We start from the raw sequence: 26,275 nt of genomic DNA, 5'->3' as shown, positions 1-26,275 counted from the left end.
CACTCCTAGGACCAGCAGGTGAGGCTATAAAGGATACATATGAATACTTTGGGAGTAGACTTCTGCAGAGAAACAACATAATTATGAACATAATACACTAAGACCTGTATAAGCGCAGGCCTATTTTCTGATGAAAATGAAGCGAAAGGCAGATTGCACTGGTGTGCTAACATTGACAGAGGGTGGCAAAACAAAACTTGCCACTTCAGCCTCTTTCTTTGGTTTGTGAGGATTAATTTTTTTCCCAAAAAAGGAAGAGGAGGAGATGATACAATGGTAGATTGAATTACTGATCCCAATTCTTCAGTTCCCTGTGATATAACTGTACATTCTTGCCATGGCTTCCTGGTGGGCGAAGTGTCCTTCTCTGTACCTTGATTTGGGGCCTGGCCATGTAGCTTGCTGTGATCAATGGCATATTAGTGGAGGTACAGTGAACAGAGGCCTGAAATGTGCTTACATGGTTAGGCTTTCCTCTCAGTCTCCAGCAATTGACCATAAGAAGAACAAGCCCCTGATAGCTACTGACCCTTCAGCCTGAGACCCGATCAAAAGGCAGCACACCCCAACTCATAGCCTGGAGCCCAGCATAGCTGACCCACAGTTGAAAGCAGAGCTCACCATTCAAGCCTAAACTAAAACAATCAATCCCTGTTTGACCCAGAGATCTGTGAACATGGGACTAAATATTTGTTGTTATAGCCACTGAGTTTTGGGATGGTATATAATCGTTTCTTTGGGGAACAGCTGACTGATAGAGGCCCCAAAATAATTTTTTTAAATTATAAGAATGATAGAATTCTTCATTTGACATAAGGAGTAGAGGGATATGAGAATAACAAGCAAAGTGTCAGCATGGCATGTAGCTTACTTAACTTCTCAGAACAAAAGAACACTAGAAAAGAGCCAGTTCTGGCTCTGGTCCTGCTCTTTTGGGTAGGACATGAGTTCATCTGGGGATGAGCTGTCTCATGACAAAGGTTCAATGGCGCCCCCAAACAGTTTGGTAGGTTACATATGTGCCTGGAGAGGAGCATAATTTCTACAAGCATATGGACTAGGATAGTAGAAAGATAACCCCATTAAGGAACTGAATGAGAATGTTACTTTACCTTATAACAAGAAAGACTTGAGGGGAAACTATGCCAGCCTTCAGGACAAGGGTCTTCAGGCTTAGGAGCTACTTCTTCAGGCTGAATGGGCCCACTTATTTTCTTGCAAACTGAGAGTGCTCTGAAGTTTCTGCAGTCTTTCACCTCCCACTTTCCAAGAGACTTTCCAGTAGCCATAGCCACACACCCGCCTGGAGAAGCTGGGGTTGAATCAGAAAGTTTAACTAAACATTACATTTGAAAATTAAAGTCCAAATACTTTCTAGTATCCTTGTCCTTTACTTGGGCCAAGGTCTGGAGAAAGAATATAAAAGATAACGGAAGAAAGAGATGTGTTGTTCATAATAATGATGATGATGATGATGATAATAAAGAGAAGTGTTTATTACCTGCCAGGTACTATTCTAACAGGATCAAATGAATCAGTCCTTACAACTGACCTCCAGAGTCGATTCTATTGTCATACTAAGGTACAGTGAGGATTAGTGACTTGTCCAAGGTCACATGTTAGTAAGTGGTTGATCCAGAACTAGAACCCAGGTGGTCTGCATCTGGAGCTGTACCCGAAACTACTAAGCTGCTCAGCATAGCCTAAGTGGTTCATATTAGCTTTTTTTATAGAAAGTCAAAATCCTATACAAAGCATTTGATTAGAAATCAGGGGATCTGGATTTTAGTAATTCAATAACTAGGTAACATTTGTCAAGTAGATCAACTTTCTGAGATTCTGTCTTCTCAACTCTAAAATCAGAAGGGACTTCTGAGGTCCTTTCTGGTTCAAAATGTTCTGATTCTATGGCTAATTATGGTCAATGCTTTGAGCTTGTTAAAGAAAGATGAACTAACTTTCAGATAAATAATACCTACAATATTGCCTCCTTAATTCTCACCCATTCGGAATAATAGAAATAAACACATTCAATTTTGGAGAAAGAAGCTAAGAGAAAAAAGCAGAGAGATGAAAGTGTAAAGCACTTCAAAATGAAGCTTCTAGATTCTGTCTGAGACTTACATGGAAAAGATAAACTTGCATTGATGGTTCCAGCTTTGTGCCATTAGAGGGTGGTTTGAGAACTGAGTATTTTTAGCTCCTTTTGGGGGGTTATTCCCAAGGATTTCATAAGGAAGACACAGTCACTGCTTCTATTTATGGTTCCATAGACAGACTCTCATCCTGAAGATCATCATTTCCCTCACATTTCAAAGCTAAGTGAAGACCATATCTGGGAGGTACACTGCATTTCACAAATCATCATCGTATTCTCCTACTTTAAAAGTAAGACACTCACCTGGCTCAAGAAAATTCCAGTTGGAAAATGTTACAGCTTGCTTTACTCCACCAACTCCTGTCCAGCTATACTCTCCATGTGAATCTATGTCTCTCAGGCCAGTCCAGAAGTATTTTCCTGGAGATTTAGTATACTTTTTAATCATATCATTCAGGTATTCTTGCTCAAATCTACAAAACAAGAGTTAAATTAGTAGGTGTTTTTATAATGATTGAATTACTATATAAATTGAAAATGCACCTTTCTCTTAGGAGTCTTATTTCGTAAAGCTAACCCAGAGTTAAAAGTTCATCAGTACATGTTTACTGATGGTCATACCTGCTAGTTATAGTCAGATTGCAGTTGGTTCCAAAAGGGACCTCATCCTTGTAAATCTTGTAACAGATTTCTCCATGTCTTTTCCAGCCCTAAATCCGAGGAGAAATATCACACTGTTCAGACTTAATGTCCTACCTTTAAGCATGATTCTGCTACACTGGTAACATCTCAAACTTAGAGAAATCAAGGACATGGACCGGTAATTCATACACATGATGAGGGTGGGATACAACTTCATAGATAACTCCTACAGGATTGTGAGCCTGTGTCAGACAGAAGGTGTGTCTTATTTCTCTTTGCCTCCAGGGCCTAGCTCCTCATAAGACTATAATGTTGTTGGTTGAACTATTTTTGGAGAGGAAAAAAATAAATGGGGGAAGTAAAGACATCAGCATTAAGGATTATAATCACATACATTTTTATAGAAATCATGAATAGGTAACTCTTTCCTATAACGTTTTTTCTTCTGTAAGAACGCCAATATGTAATGATTCACTGCCCTCTGATTTGCTCTAATGTAAATGAACAGAAGGTAGCCATTTCTTCTATTTTCCAAGTCTGAATTGTTTCAGTCTTACCTACCATCCTTAACCAAGAAGGTGTGATATTGCTTAGAAAACTTACGCAGGGACTTTACATACCTCATCTGGAGGACACATCTTGTCAGACGTTGTATCATTCATTTGTTCTCCCTTTTTCTTACATACATATTTAAGTTTCTCTTCACAGGACTGGACTTTCCACTGACCTAACTTTTTAAAAATAGAAAAAAAATTTTTTCCACAGAGAAATTATTTGCCATATATTTAGAGTTGAACTCTAACTTATTTTAAAATCAAGACAGTTTCTTCTCACAAAACTGTGAGCAAGGGGCAAGGGGAGGAAGAAGGGGAGGGAAAGGGAAAATGAATGACTATGTCTGGGAACATACTCCTAGAAAATGCTACCCGACAGTCCTGCAGGGTTGTGGCTCACAGTCTGTAATCTCAGCACCACCTCAGGATCATAGTGGAGATGAATTCCATTTTCTTAGAAGAGTAACAATAAAACCATCAAAGGACACTTAGTACAGAAGTTGAAAAAAGAAGAACTCAGCCTACACGCAGTAGACAGTGTTCAAGTCTTCTCGCACATGACATGGTCAAAGTTTGCCCATTGCTTAAAAACTTTCGGACATGTCAACCAACCATGCTATTTCAATCTCCTCATATATAACCTAATCATGGTAGTTAGAACAGCTACTCTAGGAATCAAAAGTTCCTTCCACTCTACTTTAGCTTAGACTTCAAAATTCTCTCTTAACATGACTTTTGCTTAAGTCACTCTGCTTTCTTCAAATTAAATTTCAACAAGTCAATTGTGATAAAGGTCAGTTTCAAACACTGGAATGCTGTCTAGGTATGTTATCAGTTTAGTCTTGCCTGTGGGATCTCATTTCTATCTTTGACCCTCTATCAAAGACATCTTAAATATCCTTTTAAATAGAGCACCAAATGTGACATCCTTCTAAATTCATCTATGACACCTTTCTAGATACATCTTTACTCTTGAAACACTCCTAAATACACATATCATTTATTACGTCCACTTAAGTCTCTCTAGAAGCTTGGGGGACACAAGCCTCCTAAATAATTAGAAGTCCCCAGGAAAGTGATACAAACAAAATATAAAGATACACATGTCTTTTCTCTCAACATGCAGCCTATTTTGGACTCTTGACTAAAGCATGTTCAATAAATAGTTAAGCATTCTACAGAAGAAAGCTGTTCTCTGAAAAAATTAGACCTAATTTTTAATTAATTAATTAATTTTTAAGTAATCTCTGTGCCCAATGTGGGGCTCGAACTCACAACCTGGAGATCAAGAGTTGCATGCTCCACTGACTAAGCCAGTCAGGCGCCCCTGGACCTAATTTTTAAATAAAAATATTTTTTCACTTCTCAAAGTAAGATTAATATAAAAATCTGAACATGAATTCAGAAGATGGGTTTTTTCCCGTAAGTTGTAGTTATATGTTAAATATCCTGATGGTCCAGAGAGAAAGCAGCTTATTAGAACCAATCTGGCACAAGAATTGAGTTCTAACGGGATTTTCTTCATGTGTTTCAGACCAAAGCAGATACTCTCACACAGGAAGTGGATTGCTTACTTAGTCATTGTTTTATTTACATCTTTTTTTCCAGTAGCTTCCAGAAAGACAATCTACAGGGCTCTTACCTTTTATTTTCTTTCCAGGCTTAAACACAAATATCCCAACCAAAATCATCTTAATATTATTTGGTATACAATAAGAATATAAATAAGCCACAGGAAGTTTCCTACCTTTCCTAAATAGGAAACGCAGTTGGGAGTCTTATTGTAGGGAACATTTGGCTCATTCTTATTCCAATATGTTAGAGTAACTTCAGTACCATCAGACCACTGAAATAAACTTGGTACATTTTTGTTCTTAAGACCTATCCATATTTCTTCTTTGGCATCTAAAAGAAAAATATTTTTTTATTTGGTTTTACTCAATTACATACTTCAATATGTACATTTTTACTGATTTTACATTCTGATAATGGGGTTTTAGGAGCCTCCATGATATTTGTAATTAATCTATGAAAATATTGAAAATTTAGGCAGGCCAGAAGTCAAGGGCTTTTCAGGGTACTTATGCAGTCAGAGTACACAGTGGAAAAGTCACACTGTGATCTGTAGGTTAGGTGTTTCTGCTATCTGATTTAGATAAACCTTGCTTTATGGGGTATACAGGTTTCCTCTGCTATCCGAAAGCTCTTTCTGCCACTTCACTTTTACTGCCTATTTTCACTAAGTGAAAGAAATCTGAGGTGGATTTTTGCTTTTTACAAAATGGTGTTTGCTTCTTTGTTTTTATGCCATTTTGGTTTATGAAAGGTTTCATAAGAACAGTCTCCTTTTGGACAGCAGGGGAAAACTGCAATGAAATTCTACAAATACAATCATAGATACTCCAGTTAGAATAGGATTGATGTCCATCCTTACCCTGGGATGATGATGCTGCCTTCCCAGGGGAGACAATTAACACCATGCTGACACAGAATAGGTGTCTATTATTAGCTATTACTATTAGTGAATCCTAGGAGGAGGATGTAATACAGCCTGTCTAGTGTATTTTTGTTCTTCAGTCTTTAGCTTTTAAATAATTACAAAAGTGAAATAATTGTGAAATAATCATCACTTAAGCATCTGGAGCAACTTAAATAGCATTTAGCTTATGAGAAGGGGGAAATTGTTCAATCACTGGCTATACTGTCAAATTGGCAGCTATTAGCTACATGTAGCTATTTGTTTTTGTTTGTTTGTTTGTTTGTTTTTAAAGATTTTATTTATTTATTTGACAGAGAGATAGAGAGCACAAGTAGGCAGAGCGGCAGGCAGAGGGAGAGGGAGAAGCAGGCTCTCTGCTGAGCAGGGAGCCGGATGTGGTCCTCGATCCCAGGACGCCGGGATCATGACCTGAGCCGAAGGCAGCCGCTTAACCGACTGAGCCACCCAGGCGCCCCAACATGTGGCTATTTGTAAATTAAATTAAAATTAAATAAAAGTAAAAATCAGTTTCTCAGTTACATTGCAAGTGTTCACAAGCCACAAATGGCTGGTGGCAGCTGTACTGGACAGCACAGATTAGAGAACAGTTCCATCATCACAGAAAATGCTATTGGACAGTGCTGATCTGTAAGGATCAAATTGTAAGCTTTCATTCCCACCAAGAGTCTAAAAATAGGGGTACTTTAGAATGTTTTAAACCGATCAAATAGGATATTTTAAAAACTTACCCCCATTATGGAGTTTTGTGACAACCACCTCCACATCTGCTAAAGAATGAATGCTGATGAGATCGCCGCTCAAGGCTTTGCATTTCGTATGTGCCTTATCCCAGGAATCACTTTCATTTACCAGCAGATAGCAAAACCCATTATTTGACAGCCAGCCTGCATCACAGTGTGTATCTAAATATGTCCAAATATCTGCAGGAAAAGCAGCTATTTATATTCCAGTAAAGATACATCTATTTTGAATCAATAACATTGCAAATTCTTCCTTCTTAAATCATCAAGATTCTGGAAAACTGGGGAATGGGATGTCAAATAGCACAGGGACATGAATTTATGTGTTGCTTCATTCTACATAGCATCATAAGAATGACTGCAGGGGTAAAGATAATGATATGACTGTAATGTGATACAAATGTGCTACATGATTAGGCTCTGACTATTTGAGGAGGGACTGCCCTTAGTCCTAACAGACAGGAGAATTGTGTGGGGTAAGCCAGTTGCTGACCAATCTTCCTTGGTATGGGGATTTGTTAGGTTCCCCTCCAATCTCTGACTTTGAGAGGTTATGAAGTCCAGCCTCCTATCATGTATGGTCAGATTAGCAGGGGATGTGCATTCATGCCTACCATTGGACAAAGGACAGAGATTTAAGGAATAGAGTAAAACATTTATAAACTCCACATGAAAGAGAAGATAGCAATTCAAGGGAAAGGGCACAGGACCTCTCTGGACCTCTTCTTTCCTTCCCGCCACTAGACTTACGTCCTCATGCAATTAGTGATTCTTTGTTTTGACCACGTTAAAACTCACTCAGATGATGGTCAAGAAAGACTGGAGAAAAAGACTGAGGTATAAAACCGCACAAAATACTTCTATCCTTGTTAATAGAATTAGAAATTAAGTCAATTACTCAGACTTCATGGATTCTAAACTGTTTGGAATGTCTGTTGTATGAAAACACAGCATCTTAAAAATGTGGACAGTTTATTCTTCATTTAAAGATAAAATTCAGGTCCAGTTAGCTTCTCACACTTGCGAGATAACTCAATTTTAAGTTTCTGAGAGAGCACTTGCTGCTATTATTATTATTATTATTATTTTATTTTACAATTATGATAAAGGAACAGAGGAAAAAATACCCATAATTGAACTTAGAACAAACATTTTCCTATTCTAGTCTTTGTCTCTGTGAATACATATTTTTACAAGATTAAAATGATAAGTAGGCATATCATTTTGCTCTGCTCTTGTATTTTCCTGTTGGCACAGTTATTTTAATAAATGCATATTACTCGATCATGTGGAAACATCATGATTTACTTAATAATTGCTACTACAGCATATTTATTTGATCTATCATCAGTCACCCTGGTTTATTTTCATCTGTGCTGTCTTTTCTATTATGCTTTTTGTTGTGTGGACTAAATTTGGTTTGAATCAACTTGGAAGATGAATGTTCATCTTCCCCCTATATTTTAATAAAACACCTCCTGACAATCTTTATTCTATATATTTATTTTTTAGCCTTAAAAAATAGCTTTATGCTCCTATGTGGATAAGAAATTTTATTCCCTTCCCCCAACATTCTTTAAACAAGACATTTTAAAACCTCCTTTTTTTCCCTCCCAGTTTTGAGTAATAGTTTTTCTTATTCAGGAGGATTTAATCAAATACCAGCTATGTGGTGGGGCTCGTGCAAGACAGTAAGGACACTCTTCTTATTCTTTCAAAGGCTTCTGAAGTTTCTCTGCACCTCAGAAACTTCAACTGTTCCATGTTTCTCTTATCCCTGAAATCCCTTGAAAAACAAAACAAAACCCTCCTTGTACACATTTTGTCCTTCTGCACCTCCCCTTTTCTACCTGATTTATCAACACAACAACCTAAAGAAGCAGCCTGGCAAAGAAGGACACAGCAGAGGTGGGCATCATGGGGCAGGAATTGGAAACCCTAGAAGAGTTCCCTCATCCATTCCTTTTCTACTTCTTACAGGGGCAGGTCATACATAAAACCTGAGTGTGCATCAACATCTCCAGGAAGGCTTCTTAAAACACAGATTTTTGGGGCCCGCAGAACTTTTGATTCAGTAAGTCTGGGGTGGGTCCTAAGAATTTGTATTTCAAACAGGTACAGGTGATACTGATACTCTTGGTCTAGGAACCATACTCTGAGCACCACTGTTCCAAAGAAAAAAGAGCCACCTGTGAACAGAAATGTATTTCTTACATAGAATACCTCTGCCTTCTTTTATATATATATATATAAAATATATATATATAATATATATATACAAAAAATATATATATATATATACTTTTATATATATATATATATATATATATATACCAAACCAAAGCTTTACACATATAAAGTTAATATCCAACCACAGGGTCTAAATGAAGTAGTTTTTGGCATTGGCAGTAACAGGTGAAGGAAAGGTAGAATTAGATATCTGAAATGGATTTACTTGACTTCACAAAACTATAATTTGAAGACCTACTTGCACAAGGAAATGAAAAAGATACCTGTTAACTCCACTGTGTTATTTAATGGTTTCTTGCAGACATAGGGCAATTGAGCTTCACAGGAAAAACTGTGCCATAGACCAGACATGGCGTCCATTCTTGCACAGCTGGATCCGCCTATTATCATAGGTGCACTAGGCATATCTTAAACAGTAGAATTTTCAAAGAATTAGAAAGAGAAGGTTAGGCCCAGAGTGGTGGTTAGAAAAAATAATTTGTATTCCTAATTTTCTGTTTTTATTGAAACTCATAAAATAGTTAAACCTTCTACTAAATTGAGATGTATAAGCTTCAATGGACACCCATGTGCTTAAATATGTCTTCCTTCTAAAATACAGGATCCAGGGCCAAATACTATGACACAGTATAGTTAACTTAAAAAACAAAACCAAAAATCAAAAACAAACCTCTGCCCCCAATCAATTTCCATATCATACTCTGCAGACAGTAGCTCTTATTCTTCTACTCTATACAATAAATATTCTAATTTATGATTCTGTAATGCCCTTAAGACCTTGAATTAAAAGTTAAATTATCTTTAAAGATTTTATTTACTGAGATAATAGAGAATTTATTCACTAATAATAAAGTTTCATTAAACTAAAATGACCTATTGGTATTTTATTGCACTTAACCCATTTTTCTTTTATGTGTACAGAATACTTTCATACTGAAGCTAGTGTTAACTTTTAGGTTCTACATTTGTCAGAAGCCCAAGATTTTATTTTTTTTTTAAAAGGTATCTAAACTTCTTTTGGGGAGAAAAATCTTTTGGCTAAGTAGGATTTTGTTTGTTTTATTCGCTATAAAATTTTCTTTAAGGTACTCATCTGTGTAATAAAATACAGCCATTATGTTGTTAGTACTTGAGCACTACCGTACGAGACCCCAAGAGTTTTAAAATGAGAACATATTTCTGTATGGATTTGAGCTGCAGATGAAACAACACAGGTTAGTCATAGACACGTCAAGTCGCCTGAGGGACACAGAACAGCTTCTAGGCCATGTGATGGGGTTTATTCTGCTGTTACTTAAAAATGTAGGTTGCTGTAAAGGTTAGAGACAAATGCTCAGTTATCCATGATATGGTTCAACTTGGCTATAATGGTATCACAGTAAAGAAGGAATTAGGGGAAAAAATTCTTTGGAGAAGTAACCATAACAACAGTTGTCAAGATTTGAAATTTTTATAAGCTGTCAGTGAGTGGGATGCTTTTGTTTATTTACTTTTTTGAAGCTTTTGCTCTGTGCATAGTAGGTGGAGGAGGGAGCAGTTACCTGGGTCCCAGTTGAGAAAGTTTAATGGCTTGTGGTCTGACCATTCCCAGCCTCTAGCAGAGTATAGCTGATTTAAGCCAATCCAGAAAATTCTTGGAATGCCTTCTTTTTCTGTAAGAATCATATAATTTTAACAAGTGACAAAATTACCTAAATTATTATCTAAGTCAGACTTAAGTTTCTACTAATAGCAAAAATATCTGAAGGCCTTGATTGATTGTAAGTCAGGAATCTATCCAGTTTCATAAAAATACTTGTCTTATGAGACTGTAATGATGATTAAATTATTTAATTTACCTGGAGATACTAGGGTTTTACTCATAGTTTGAATTTACCAAATATTTATATTTATTATAAAACAGTGTGATAGGATTTATCTGAATTAGTCAATAGGTATTTGTTTTATATATAGAAAAAATGCTTAGAGTTTTGTGCAAAAGGGAAAAAAACAACCCATGAGACCCACCTCTTCCTTTAAAGAACTTACTAGTCTTATAAAAAGTAAATGCACATACATGCAGGATAAACTTGTTTTCAAGTCAGACTGATTGTGTTCAAATTTTGGCTCTGCTAATTACTTGTGGGTGACCTTGAACAAGTTACATTTCCTCTCTGATCCTTACATTCCTCATCTGCCAAGTGAGCATAATAAAAATACCTATACCTCATAGCGTTGTTATATGGTATTAAATAAGATAATGTCTGAAAAGCATTTAGTCCTCAGTCTGAAACATCATTGTCAAATCATCAGAGACTCAATAACTTGAGTTTCTTGATTTTTAAACAAGATTTATTTATTTATTTTAGAGAGAGAAAGCAAGAGTGGGGGGAGGGGTAGAAGGAGGGTGGAGCCTGATGTGGGGCTCGAGCCCACAACCCTAAGATCACAACCTGAGTCAAAATCAAGAGTTGATCACTCAACCAACTGAGCCACCCAGGTGCCCAGGGTTTCTTAACTTTTAAAAAATAAAATAAAAACTTTCTGTTTATAAAGTTTCTATTAAAAAATGTGCAATACTCTGATGGAAAAAGATAGGAATGTAGTGATCCAAAGGGGTACGTGCACCCCAATGTTTATAGCAGCAATGTCCACAAAAGCCAAACTATGGAAGCCAAGATGTCCATCAACAGATGAATGGATAAAGAAAATGTGGTCTATATATACAATGGAATATTATGCAGCCATCAAAAGGAATGAAATCTTGCCATTTGCAACGATGTGGATGGAACTGGAGGGTATTGTGCTAAGCGAAATAAGTCAATCAGAGAAAGACATGTATCATATGATCTCACTGCTTTGAGGAATTCTTAATCTCAGGAAACAAACTGAGGGTTGCTGGAGTGGTGGGGCGTGGGAGGGATGGGGTGCCTGGGTGATAGACATTGGGGAGGGTATGTGCTACGGTGAGCGCTGTGAAGTGTGCAAGACTGTTGAATCACAGACCTGTACCTCTGAAACAAATAATACATTATATGTTAAAAGAAGAAGAAGATAGTAGGAAGGGAGAAATGAAGGGGGCGAATTAGAGGGGGAGACGAACCACGAGAGACTATGGACTCTGAGAAACAAATGGAGGGTTCTAGGGAGGGTGGGGGGATGGGTTAGCCTGGTGATGGGTATTAAAGAGGGCATGTACGGAATGGAGCACTGGGTGTTATACGCAAGCAATAAATCATGGAACACTACATCAAAAACTAATGATGTAATGTATGGTGATTAATATAACATAATAAAAAAAAAGAATTAATCCCCCCAAAAAAGATATACAATTTTACTGAATTCATAAAAGATGTCACAAATAAGTAGAAAGGCATACCATTTTCATGGATGAGAAGACTTAATAATGTAGTGACGCAGTACCTCTTTAATTAATCTATAATTCAATGCAATTCCAAAGTCCCAATAAAGTTTTTCATTGAGATTAATAAGGTGATCCTTAAATTCATAGAAAAGATTAAGTGATTAAAAAAAAGCCAATGCAATTCAAGAGAAAATATGAGAGGACTTGCTCATCCATATATACGATGCAGCTGGCATAATTAAAACAGTGTGGAATAGACACACAGCAGACAAGCAGACCAAAGGAATAGGATGGAGAGCCTAGAAATAACCCACATGTAATAGGGGAGTTTATATTTATGAGAGGTGGCATAATAAATCTGAGGGAAAAATGTGAAATAAATAGTACTTGGTCAGCTGACATCCATGCAGAGAAAGATAAATTAGATTCCCACTTCTAGAAATTTTATTCCAGATGGATTATGGATATAAATATGAAAAGCAAAATTATAAACTTTTGGAAGAAAAATGAGAGGATATGTTTATCATATTAGGGCTAAGAAAGAATTTGCTAAGTAATATAAATAAGCACAAAACATTAAGGAAAAGATTGACTGACCAAATTAAAACTAACATATTTTTAAATGATAAGAAGCAACAAATGTAAAAAGACCAAAGACTAGGAAAATATATTTGTAATACTACAAGAAAAGATAAGTATATGTAAAGAACTATAATAGATCAATAAGGAAAAGCCAAACAACTCAACAGAAAATAGGCAAGGGATATCAACCGGCAGATTATAAGCTGAAAACCTGAATGCCTAATAAACAAGAGACACAAAACCACATGAATTATCAGTAAAATATAAAAGAAAAATGAAATACCATTTCACATTCATCACTTTGGCCAACAAAGTCTGATAACACCAGGTGCTAATGGAGGTGTAAATGAATGCAGCCCCTTTGGAAAGCAATTCAGAATTTTTGGGTAGAGGTGAAGAGATGTGCACCCCATGACTCAGCAATTCCTACTCTAGAGAAACTCTCATACATGTCTGCCCCATGAGGCACATATGGGGATGTTCCTTGCAATAGGAAAAGCTGAAAATAGCCTGTTTCTCAATAGGAGAATGGATAAGTTGTGGTTTATTCATACAATGCAATACTTTACAGCAGCAGATGACAATGGTAAACTTACATATGGGCAAATAAGCATTTGTATCATTTAAAAACAGAACAATAGTATAATGAAAACATATATAGTACTTAGACATATATATGTTGTAAAAGTACTCAAAGAATGGTTATTTTGAGAGATGGACATGGAGCTTTAACTCTGTTAATATTTTATTTTGGGGCGACTGGAAGGCTCAGTGGGTTAAGCATCTGCCTTTGGCTCAGGTCATGATCCCAGGGTCCTGGGATCGAGCCCCGCATCAGGCTCCCTGCTCCACGGGAATCCTGCTTCTCCCTCTTCCACTCCCCCTGCTTGTGTTCCCTCTCTCGCTGGGTCTCTCTCTGTCAAATAAATAAATAAAATCTTAAAACAAAAACAAAATCATTATATTTCTTTAAAGGGAGGGAAGCAGGGAATCAATCAATGCAAAGCAATATGACAAAATGTTAAGTGTATAAAAAGTGTGTAAAGTCAGGGTGGTGGTTACACAGGTTTCTTTCAGGTTATTTTCTATTTCTGTATATATGTTTTCATAATTAAAAATTTAAGAATTCCCACCATCACCACACAAACAAAATAAAACAAAATCCCATCCACTCAATGTGTCCCTTGATTAAATCCACTTTAAGATTTTCTTAGTCCTCTCCTCGCCTCTGAGAATGGCACTCCTCTACTCAACACAAGGACCTTTCCCTGAGGCCTCTGGTATGACTCAGCCATCTTCGTCACCTTCCTTAATTTCTCTACTTTTCAATGTTCAAAGAGTTTAATGTTCACCTTTTAAGAAATCTTGTCAGTTAGGCTTAGGGTAGCAGTTTAATCTCACTACCTCACTCCATTTTCTGAACATTACCCTCTTTTCAGTCTCAAACATGAAATGCATTTTCAATGGATAGAATAGGATTATATTCATACCTTTCTGCCTGTGGGCTTCAGTGTTGACATTTAAGAAAAGATAGAAAAATATATATACAAAACAACATACCTGGATATGAAAATAGAGGTAGACAGACGGCATCTTTACAATCCCAGCAATTTGCTCTACCACATGCAAACTTACCTTTAAGATAAGTTAATTCAGCAGCATTGCTGATGCTCAGTAAGTCAGCTCCTTGATTCTGACATGAAACATAAGCTTCCTTCCAAGAAAGAGCTGCCTGAGTATTAAATTGGTAGCAACTTCCAGTCTGCTCATTCTTTTCCCAGTTATCTTCACAGCCATTTTCTGTTGATAAAAAGATATATTAGTGATCATAAAGTAAGGGCATAATGTTTTATATTACTAACAATGCTTACCAATATTGCAATTCATTTTCCATACTCTTAGGATACACTAAAATTGAAGTTTATTGTTCGACTAGACTATATTTTGATTCTTTGGTTACACAAAGAAATTGAAGTCATGGGAACTAAATGACTTTGGCTGATTAAAGCTTCAACTCTCCTATTCTCTACTCTCCCTTTATCCTCTATCAATTATAATGCCATATTTTAGCCCATGCCTGCCCTCTGCTGAAATGCAGGAGTCTTCAAATGTGTTCACATTGTCAAACTCCTGAGCTGATGGAAAACAAGCTCACTTGAAGATGGTGGCGGACTGCAGAGGAGTTTGCCTACAGCCTGCAGTGAAACCACTGTGTGTATGTGTGTGTGTGTGTGTGTGTGTGTGCGTGTGTGCAGACATGCTGCTTCAACACCAAGATTTAGAACCCAAGTGACTACCTTATTTGAAAAACTCAATCTAAATTTATCCTTAATGTTTTAACAGATGATTTAATATACGACACATAATATTATATAACCAGTATTGCAGATGTCTATGTAGACATACGTGTGCATATGTATACAGACATACATGTTCGTTGTATAATGTGCATATTATTTTCTCTAACAAAAATCTAAAAAGCAAGTATAACTTCAGACAAAAACCCTTCAAATTATTTCTTAGATGAGCTATATAGGTCTTGACACAACTGGTTTGAAAATATACTTAGAGACTCTCATGTACTCTCTAGAAGAGGAAACCCAATATAGACTGTGCCAAGTGTGTCCCAGGTTCCACTCAGGGAGTTTTCCAAAGGGCCTACCATAACCCGTCACCCATCACACGTTAGACTCATGGCCTTTCAAGCTGGAAGGGCCCATTGAGATCATCTTGTCTAATGCTTTCATTTCACAGATGGAAACAAAGGTCTAGAAGTGTCTGTGGCAGAGCTATAATCAGAGCTCTGGTCTCTAAATCTGGTCTTGATCTTCTGAACGGCATACACTGCTTCTTCAGCCACTTTTGAATGGCCTAAATAGCAACAGAGGTGGATGTGACATTTGATGAAAACAAAATATGTGGATTTGCAAGTACATCGCCTAAAGTTTCCTTATTACCCCTGGGGCCTTATGCCTGTAAATCCAGAAGCTTCCAGTGGGATGGCAGTATGTTTGCTATAAAATATAATGTACATGGTTTAGCCATCCTTGGTTTTGAGAAACTCACAGTCTTGCTTCTTCCCTAAAAATAACTCTGAGAGGTATATGAATACTCCCATTCTCACCCCCACCACCCAAAGGAAGCTAGATACTGAGACTAATGACAGTCAAGGAAGCAAGGTAGAGTGGAATAAGTACACTGGGGAATGAGGGTCAGGAATTCTGGAATCTCCACCAGACTCCATACAAATGTGTTCTGACCCTGACAGGCTGTGTCATCAATTTGCATCTGCTGCCCCTCACCTGAGAAATGAGGGTTTGCAACTGGATAACCTCTAAGCTCCCTTTCACATCTAAAATTTTGGATCCAGACTATAGTGAGGTTTAAATGAAATCAATGACTAGTTGACCAAACTCTGCCTGATATCAACTGTAGCTGAAACAAATATTGGCTTTTATCTTTCGGTAGCTTCTGGGTGTTGAAAACCCTGTGCTTCTACTTAGAACAGTAATTCTCAAAGTGTGGTCCCCAGACCAGCATCATCAGCATCACCTGGGAACTCACTGAACTGCAAATTCTTGGGCCTCACTCCAAATCTACCAAATTATAATTTCTAGAGGTGGGCCCCTAGAAATCTTTGTTCTAACATACTTTCCAAGTGATTCTGCTGCAGAACCACTGGCTCAGTATAACCTCTTCTAGTTGCTTAGAACTCTTCATTTTGAAGCTCAGCTTCCTTTAAGGAGGGATCAGCATTAGTAATACCACCAGATTGGCTACTGAATGAGGCATTCTAGTGTATTTGTTTGGGTCAAGGACTTCAGAACTGGATTTCCTAGATTTGAATCCTAGCTCTAAAATGTATTAGCTATGTGACCTTAGGCAAATGCTATAACTCCCCTGCACCTCACTTTGCTCATCTGTATAATGGGGATAATTAGTGGTACCTACCTTAGAGGGTTGTGTGAAGACTGAATGGGTTAATATAGTTTGAGTGGTTAGAATAGTACCTGACACTCGGCAGGGCCCTATAAGTATTAACTATTATTACCCAGGTCTGGAGCTTTTCCCTTTCTCTTTATTAGACACTCTTCCAAACTATTGCCCAATTAATCTGGAGCACTTATCACATACCAGGTACTATGACCTGTAACTCCCACCTGACTGGTAAGAAAATATGTCTGTTATATACCAGATCATGATGCCACTGCTACGTTGGTCTCTCTCTCTTTCTAAAGAACAGTGAATTCTTTAGCACACCCTGAGTAGTTTGCTTCTAGTAAGAAGCAATTAGAAAAAATGCTCTGCCCAACATAAAGAAATGGCAGGAGAACAGTGTCACTAATTTTGAGAGGACCAGGGATATAGGTCTCTTTGGTCCCTCTTTGCTTTAGGCCATAAATATACTTAAGTCTCTACCAAACGAACAGTTTTTCTTCAACCTATCTACCCCCCAAAACCACCATCCTCGCTCTTTTTCTATTCCATAAAACTTAAGAGGCTCTCTCTACTTCTTGTTCACACTTCAGCCCACGATAACCTGGCTTCTATGACCACTGGTCTTTTGAAACTGCTGTAGCAAAGGTCAGCAGCAATTTCCTAACTGCTCATGCCTTTTCCACTTCCTCTTCCTGAGGCATCTGTGCTATAGAACATTCCCTCCTCCTTTGTCTTCCATGGCACAATCTTCTCTTGGTTCTTTCCTTGGCCTACTTCTGAAAGCAAGTTCATAGCTACACATTACTTCCTTTTCTCTCCTCAAATACATACCTTCTCTAGGATAATATTTGTTGCAGTCATTTTTGAGTTATCTCAGACTCTTCCTTCTTCCTTCCTTTGGTCTCACATAAATGGTATCCATTTTCTTTTCATATATAAAGCCTGCTAGCCCATACATACCTGGTTTTAAACAGATGCCCCACTTTTGATCATATTCATAATTTAAGGTGGTTGCACACCATGGCCCACCATAATTTTTATCAAAAATGCACTCATGATGCCAGGTCCCATTAACTAAGAATGGAAATTCACAAGGTCTTCCATAGGAGTTCCCATCTCTGGTATATATCTCTGTGGTATGGGGAGGAAGTAGAGGAAAGGAAAGTTAAAAACTGGACAGTCACCTTCAGTTAACTGATTCCTAAATTTTCTGTGAGAGAAAGATTGCTGTTTTCACTTAAGAGAATACAGTATCTAAGTAGGCCACACAGTGTGAAAATTCAGAGCATGGATGCAGCATTCAGCTCTGAACTTGAATGCTGGCTCAACTGTGGGGCTGTGGGCAAGCTCTTCAACTTTTATTAGCCTCAGTTTCTATATTTGTTACTTAGGAATAATCGTATATAGCTTATAGGTTTGTTCAAGAGGATTCAATGAGATAATCCATGTAAAGCTTCATTTATTGTGGTGTGATGAAGAGCTAAACGATCCTGGCTTGATTCAGCAGGGATCAACTGATTACCATGGGTGGCAGAGAACTTCACCAGAAGGAGTGCCCTGCATGAGACTAAATTTACATTCTATTTCATTTTCTTTAGTAAGACTGGGGCCAGAAAAATCCCCTGGAATCACTGAGGGTGGGTATGGACTTTGGAACCAACTGTAGTTAGACAGATGGACACATAGCCCCATTGTTCACTGATTGGTGGTAGAATTGAGGTTGTGTGTCTCAAGAAGCAGGGGAAAGAAGAGCTGGATCTCTGAGAAGGTTCTTGGAGAGGAGCAGGGCATGGTAATTCATGTTATAAAAGAACCAGCTTTAGCTGGGCAGTCATGGGACTAGCTGGTGGCCAGCGATGTAGCAGAACTAGTTTTTCATTTTAAAATAATTTCCCCTGGTACGTGGAGAGGAACTGAAAAAATTATTCCGACCTCAAAGTATGCTTAGAAATACTAAAGGAAGTGCTCAATACTTTTGTGGATAACAGTTCTCTTGGAAAGGTGTTTTATTAGGACAGCTAACTGTGTAATTATTTTGGTTACCTTTATCCATATCCTTAATTTGTTTAAAACCAAGGTCATTATCAGATCAAATGATGCCTATTGGGTAAAGCATAATAGTCAGATCTCATCACCCTTTATCAGGCTATTAGGGTCCATTAAAATGTCTCACAGATATGCTTAAAAGTGTGCCTAAGAAATAAGTCAATCAGAGAAAGACATATAGCATATGATCTCACTGATATGAGGAATTCTTAATCTCAGGAAACAAGCTGAGGGTTGCTGGAGTGGTGGGGGGTGGGAGGGATGGGGTGGCTGGGTGATGGACACTGGGGAGGGTACGTGCTATGGTGAGCGCTGTGAATTGTGTAACACTGTTGAATCACAGACCTGTATCTCTGAAACAAATAATACATTATATGTTAAAAAAAGAAGAAGACAGTAGGAAGGGAAAAATGAAGGGGGGAGATCGGAGGGGGAGACGAACCATGAGAGACTATGGACTCTTTCTCTCAACCCAGTTGAGGGTTCTAGAGGGGAGGGGGTGGGGGGATGGGTTAGCCTGGTGATGGGCATTAAGGAGGGCACGTATTGAATGGAGCACTGGGTGTTATACGCAAACAATGAATCATGGAACACTACATCAAAAACTAATGATGTAATGTATGGTTATTAACATGATAAAATAAAAAAATAAAATAAAATACAAAAAAAGTGCGCTTAAGATGGTATTTGATTCCACATTCTTTATCATTTTCAAATGTTTATTTAACTGAAGTATGAGACTTAATTTAACATTTTAGAATATATTAAGCAGCAGTACAGCAAAAAGTAAGAATAATCTAGATGCTTTTATTTGCAAACAATCTTTTAAAGAATATTGGTTTTGTTTTCCTCTGACATAAATGATTTTGGACAGGATACTTCTGTTAAAGAGTAATTTGACCTTATATTTTATAGGGAATCTGCTTATTACCTATGTTTCACTATTTATTTATTTATTTGTCAGAGAGAGAGAGAGAGAGCACAAGCAGGGGGAGCGGCAGGCAGAGCAGGCAGAGGGAGAAGCAGGCTTCCCGCTGAGCAAGGAGTCCAACGAAGGATTCGATCCCAGGACCCCGGGATCATGACCTGAGCCGAAGGCAGCCGCTTAACCAACTGAGCCACCCAGGCGTCCCCCTATGTTTCATTTTTAATGATACCAAAGTTCCCAAAAGCTCATGGCCACTTCTCTTCCCATATTACATCAATTAAAAGGAGTCCCTGAGCCCAGCAACTATTACTTGAAGAACCATCACTTTCTTCCTAAAAAATCTTGTGTTTCTGTTATACAAAGTGCTTTCACATACATTTCTTTTACTTCCTCTTTACTGTAAACCTGTGAGATTAATAGGGCAAGTATTATACTTTTTTGTGAAATCCCCATTTTTGCAGTGTGGTTAAGTAAGACATTCAGTAAACTGTAAGTGACAGGCATGAGAACTGGCTCTCTAATTAGAGTCCTTGACATGTTAAGGACACCTTGTGACTTTAATGGCTGCCTTCTCAGGTTTCAAGTTATGTTTCATAGCTCAAAGCTGGGTTTCAATTAAAAATCTCTCCTATTCACAACATCCTTTGAAGAATGATAAGCATATAACAACCACGACATCAGTAGCAGCTAAATTATGCTAACTATTCAGGAAGAGTTTTATTCTCACACATTCTTCACTGCTACTGGACCTCTTAAATCCCATGTGTTTCTCTAGGGAGACAGGCTTTTCCTGAGAAGAATCTTCTGTGTGAATTTATGATGATAGCACTCTTAAAACAACAGCATATCCTGCAATAGGTACAAATTTGTGAGTTGAATCACTTACATGGAAAACTAACAATTTCTTCATTGAGGCAAAATAGCTTTAGTGGTCAAAGAGGTTGGCAGGCTCCTAAGAGTTGTTCAAAATGTAGACAGTTCAGTCATTTTCCTCTGGATTTGCCAAATATTCAAAATTTGAAGAGTGTGAGTGAGCTCAAGATATCTTAATGATTGATATAAATGCATATCTGGATGCTAGTCAAAAGCAATTCATTCATAACATTTATACAACTAAAGTTTTCTCTCAGATGAACATGACTCACACAGGGTGGGGGTTGGAGAGAAAGGCAACCCAGGACACAATGACAAATAATTTTTCTTATATTAGACGTAAAAAAATTTATAAAAAATATTTATAGAGCAAAAACCAAGGGAGAAATAAAAAAAGCTATATTTGGGGAATTCAATCATGGTTTTGAATGGTAGCCTTGCTCTAACAAGCTGGATAACCTTGGACTTCACTCTTTTGGGACTCAGGTATCTTATCTTTCTTATCTCTATAAAGCTGGACAAAAGGTGGGGCAGAAACTAATATGGGGAGTCTGACATAGCAGTCCCTGATAAAGTCCTTAACTTCAGACAGTAGTCTCTAATCTGAGAAGAGGAAGGGACTACATAAATTTAAAAGAGTAAAACTTCCAAGACTTAATATGTGATTAAATTTAAATGGTGAGAGAGGAAAGCAGGACACTCTACAGTGACTTGTAGATTTCCAACATACACGACTTAGATGGTACCAATCACCTGGAAAGGAATGGAGGAGGCAGGTTTGACCCTGGCTTCTGTGCAAATTAAAACTGGAGGTATGTGGCGATGAGTCAGAGCTATGTGAGCCTTTTCTCAGAAATCTCTAAATTTCTTATTTGAAAATTCAGTGTTCCAAATATTGTCTCTGGTAAGGTCAGGAAATACTTTATGCCTGTGGGCTCTTGCTGGAGGCACTGTTTAAGTTCTCTCTGAGGTGGTACCCTAGGTGGGTTCTTAAACTTTTTTGTGCTACTGATCATTTGGGCAGCTGTGTGAAATGAGCAGGTCCCCTTCTCAGGAGAAAATTACAAATGCATAAAATAAAAACCATAGGATTACAAAGAAAACCAGTTAGACTGAAATTTGGGGGACTGAAGGAATTTACAATTACAACTATATCCCTCAAAAGAACTTGGGGCAGGAGACAGAGAGAGCCCTGCCAAGAAAATTCTCTCTTAGCTGCCAAGTTAGAGAAAGATTTTCAAAAGGCAAAATTTAAACTTGCCATTAAGTGGTATTCAGAAAGCAACTGCTTCTTTTTTTTTTCTTTTTAGGTTTTATTTAAATTCAAGTTAGTTAACATATAGTGTATCATTAGTTTCAGAGGTAGAATTTAGTTTCATCACTTGCCTTTAACACCCAGTGCTCTCATTACAGCAAATACCCTCTTTAATGCCCATCACCCATTTACCCCATCCCCCTAACCACCTTCCCTCCAGCAACCCTCAGTTTTTTCCCTATAGTTAAGAATCTCTTATGGTTTGCCTCCCACTCCATTTTTATCTTATTTTTCCTTCCCTTCCCCTATGTTCATCTGTTCTGTTTCTTAAATTCCACGTATGAGTGAAATCATATGGTAATCTTTCTCTGACTGACTTATTTCGTTTAGCATAATACATTCTAGTTCCATCCATGTCATTGCAAATGGCAAGATTTCATTCTTTTTGATGGCTGCGTAATATTCCATTGTATATATGGGAAGAAGCTGGCTAGCAAAAACACTTGTTCAACTACTCATGGATTGAGGATTAAAGAAAAGGAAATCCCCATCTCTAATTCTCTAATCCAATATTTTCCCATAAGAGCAGAACCTCACATCTTAGAAATGGATGCATCTTCAATAGGAAATAGAAATAGTTATTATAGGAGAGAAATTTGTGCAGATAACTAAAAGACTAAGGGGCCAAATTTAACTTAAATGAGCTTTGAGAGAAAAGAAAAATCTCTGTAAAGCTAAGTAAATTTACAAAGAAGAGCAAAGGTGAGATAATAGTTAAGACTTAGAGATGATTAAATATATATTTATATATCAACATTTGATGTAATTTAGAGCAACATGATAAAAAAGATTTGCTTGGGTGATAACTTATTACATCTACTCATTCTTTTTTTTTTTTTTTTCAAGTAGGCTCCCTGCCCAGCATGGAGCCCAACTTGTGGAGCCCAATGTGGGGCTTGAACTCATGACCCTGAGATCAAGACCTGAGATGAGATCAAGAGTTGGACACTTAACCAACTGAGCCACCCAGGTGCCCTAACTGACTCATTCTTTTTAAACTTGGAAATTTGTTATAATCTAGTTTCTAGATCCAGAGCAAAGTTCACGATCAGCTCGCTCATAGGCAATATTCATATATAGTTGACACTCAAATAACATGGGTTTGAACTGCAAGGGTCCACTTATATGTGGGTTTTTTCGATAAATACAGTACAGTACTGTAAATGTATTTTCTATTCCTCATAATATTTTTTTGAGAGAGAGAGGGAGAGAGCACACACATGCACACACTTGAGTGGGGGAGGGACTGAGGGAGAGGGAGAGAGAGAATCTTAAGCAACTTCCATGCTCAAAGCAGAGCCTGACCTAGGCCTCCGTCTCACTACCAAGAGATCATGACCTGAGCTGAAACCGAGAGTTGGACACTTAACCAACTGAGCCACCCAGGCGCCCCTCCTTATGATTTTCTTAATAGCATTTTCTTTTCTCTAGCTTACCTTATTGTAAGACTACAGTATGTAATATATATAGCATACAAAATACATGTTAACCAACTGTTTACGTTGTCAGTAAGGCTTCCAGTTAACAGTAGGCTATTAGTAGTTAAGTTTTGGGTGAGTCAAATTTTTAACTGCATGGGGGGCAGTTCCCCTAACCTTCACATTGTTCAAGGGTCAACTGTACTTATTTTTGAAAGCAATTGAGGAAAAAGTCCACTCTTAAAATCATAAACACAAACATCAAAGTGTGACAGCCATGCCAAAAATAAAAATAAACTCACACAGGTCTTAAAGTTTTTCCATTACATAAAAATCTGTAGACAAGGAGAAATATATTTCCTTTATTTTTTGTTTTTCTTTTTTCTTCTTTTTAAACTTAGAATAGGTTTGATTTTATTAGGTCATTTGAATTTCATCCTGTTTGAAGGATTTCCTGTTACTCTAATGTTTCTTTTCCTCTGGAGTTCAGAATGTAATCATAGGAAATACATATGCTCATGTATCATAGAGAGTCCAAATCCCTGGTTTACTACAGAGTGACTGTGTGACCTCTGACAAGGCACCCAACCCCTTCTAGCCTTACCTGTAAAAGGGGAAAAGTAGCACCAATTTCACATAGGTAGCTCAATGATAATGCACAGTGCCTGGAATTGAATGCTAGCTCACTGCCCTTACCAATGCATGACTTTATTTGTGGTCAGTTGTGCATGTTCAATGTCACATTTACCAAACACAACGGCAAATGACTCAAAGTCCCTCTCCAATACTCACCACGATAAGGCTGGTCACAGAGGTTTTCCTCTGTGCCTCCTTTCTTCCAGATATCAGATGAATTTGTACTTGCTACAGCATGTCCATTCTTCAGAGCCAGTCTGTACTGGGCAGCTCCATACAGAGAGTGGTGCTCACATTTCCACCAGAGTAAGGCACTGGAGTCACAGTTGAACATTCTCAAGGAATCTGTGGGTTTGGTAATATCTAGCCCAAGGCACTTCTGGGATTGCAAATGAAAGAGTCGATGCTGGGACACCCACTTCCATACCATGTCCCTACTTCCATCACAGTCTGTTGCTACTATCCAGTCATTCAGTGGCTTGATGCACTTGCCCATGTTTTCATTGACGATGGTGAATGGATCATTGCCTGAGTCAAGACAGACAGTCAAGGAAGACATTTCAGAATTCTGAACTCTGTGGTCAGCGTGCCTTGGTCCCTGCTTGCTGAGGAGAGTCTGAGCACCCAGACTATTCCCACCCTCCAACCTCTATAAACTGCAATGCACTACACAAGGTCAGAGGACAGTGGTAGCCAGAGAGGCAGTATAGTGTGTGTTAAGAGCATGAGCCAGTCTGCCAGGGTTCATAGTCTGCCTCTGCTACTTATTACCCATGTGATCAGGGCAAGTTAATTAACCACTATGCCTCAGTTTCCTCCTTTGTAAAATAGTACTTCATATGGAAGGTGTTAGGTTAAAATGAGCTCATACCTATAAAGCACTTAGAAGAGTATGTATATTTGTTATTGTTATTCCATGAAATATCCCCCCCCCCTTTTTTTAATGAGATGAAGAAGCTCCTTAGTTTTCATCTTCCTTAGACAGGTGGTCAATGAAAAATATCCTGAACCTATTCAGGACCACAGTTCTGTCTTGCTTATACTTTACCTACTATGGCAGGGTAAATTATTACATGGCATTACCGTGTCTCAGAGGAGATGGGAAGACTTCTGGGGGGCAGAAGTAGAATAGTGGGGTAAAGGGATGAGAGGAAATGAAGGTCTGGATTCTGAGGATAGGAGAGACCTGTGGTCTGCCCTATCATAGCACCTTCAGGAACGTTATGGGAAGCCTGTGGGGAGGGGTCGGGGGTGCTGCTGACTGAGTGGATCACCTAGGGAGGTTGAACCTGAGCTCCAGAAATCACCTGAGATACAGAATTCAACACCCAGTAGATTTGGACAGTGGGAAACCCAGAAGCAACGAGTGTAAGCTGAAGGCTAAAGGAGGGACCTCCCTGAATATTTCCCTGCAGTTTCTCATGAATTAGGGAGACCTCAGTGATGACAGAAACTGAAGTTCTGTTAACTTGGTGGAATGGGACTTCAGAATAAAATTTATTTTGATTTTATAAAAATAAAGTAATGCATTGTTTCTTGCACACCTGGGCTTGTGGAACAGGATTCACATCTGTCACAACAAACTACAATCGAACAATTTGGCCAGTGCTTTTACAAAGAAAAATTTTTTGAAGTTATAGCACAAAAGTTCATGTTGATGAGAGTAAAACTGAAATATTTTACACAAATTTAAAGAATCAGTGTCAAAAAACCAAAGGATTCAGCAGAAGGACCTGTAAAACTTTAGTTCCCAAAAGGAACTTTCATTTTGATGCCAGCTTCACAATTACTGATCTTACCAGTGCTAAATACCTTTTCTAATAATAATTCACAGGATTTCAGAGTTAAAAATTCTCATATCAAGGACTTGAGGGGAAATTTCATCATATAATCAATAATAACTATAAAATCAAGTCACGTTTCAGCTTGAACTTTAAAGAGAATTTTTTGTTTTAAGCAGCAGCAGTAGCAAGAAGAGAAACAATAGGAACCACCACAAAATCCTGTAAAACATTAAGCTACTTTTGCTTTCAAATCTGTATTTTAAAATATGACACAGGACTGCAGTTAGGTGTCTTTGTCATAGCAGCTTCCATCCCTCACTCTTCCTGCTTTGACATCTCTCTGCCATTCTCTACTTTATGGACACCATTTGGGAGGACAGTTAACATAAAAAGGAAAACATACTATCTTAGATGATCGCTCACAGTTTCTCCAATGTCCTCCTACATATTCAATATCTACTCAGACCCATGAGGGTCTTTCAAACTATTCTCTCTTTCCCAAACTATTCTCTCTCACTTCTCCAAAAAAAAATCTTGCACTCCAAAGTATCAGCAATTACTGCAGAAAAAAAGAAGTCTGCTTCTGCAGGAGAATAGGCATCCACCACCCTTGCTGGAACCCTCCCC

At 37.9% G+C, this 26,275-nt stretch overlaps 1 protein-coding gene across 4 annotated transcripts in view; it reads right to left on the bottom strand.

The window, feature by feature from the left end:
* The window catches only part of LY75 (lymphocyte antigen 75), a 133,093-nt gene that overhangs the window by 103,200 nt on the left and 3,618 nt on the right, over window positions 1-26,275 (bottom strand). For 3 of the 4 annotated variants that reach the window (XR_012375498.1, XR_012375499.1, XM_073883641.1), the window contains exons 2-12: window positions 24,021-24,392; window positions 17,609-17,779; window positions 14,345-14,509; window positions 10,326-10,436; window positions 9,048-9,191; window positions 6,523-6,714; window positions 5,042-5,199; window positions 3,361-3,471; window positions 2,720-2,808; window positions 2,402-2,571; window positions 1,113-1,312 (exon numbers count right to left, since the gene is read on the bottom strand). Coding sequence is in view for 1 of the 4 variants with exons in the window: in XM_073883641.1 (XP_073739742.1) it covers window positions 1,113-1,312; window positions 2,402-2,571; window positions 2,720-2,808; window positions 3,361-3,471; window positions 5,042-5,199; window positions 6,523-6,714; window positions 9,048-9,191; window positions 10,326-10,436; window positions 14,345-14,509; window positions 17,609-17,779; window positions 24,021-24,392 (1,883 nt within the window). In the remaining 3 variants the exon portion in view is untranslated. The remainder of the gene's footprint in view (window positions 1-1,112; window positions 1,313-2,401; window positions 2,572-2,719; window positions 2,809-3,360; window positions 3,472-5,041; window positions 5,200-6,522; window positions 6,715-9,047; window positions 9,192-10,325; window positions 10,437-14,344; window positions 14,510-17,608; window positions 17,780-24,020; window positions 24,393-26,275) is intronic. The other variant, XR_012375500.1, reaches the window with a different exon arrangement.

This window comes from Callorhinus ursinus, unplaced genomic scaffold, assembly GCF_003265705.2.
Source record: "Callorhinus ursinus isolate GAN/ISIS: 27379988/994484 unplaced genomic scaffold, GSC_fseal_2.0 scaffold2, whole genome shotgun sequence".
Classification (NCBI taxonomy): domain Eukaryota; kingdom Metazoa; phylum Chordata; class Mammalia; order Carnivora; family Otariidae; genus Callorhinus; species Callorhinus ursinus.
The sequence above is the reverse complement of the archived record's forward strand: the minus strand, read 5'-3'. Positions and strand labels throughout refer to the sequence as shown.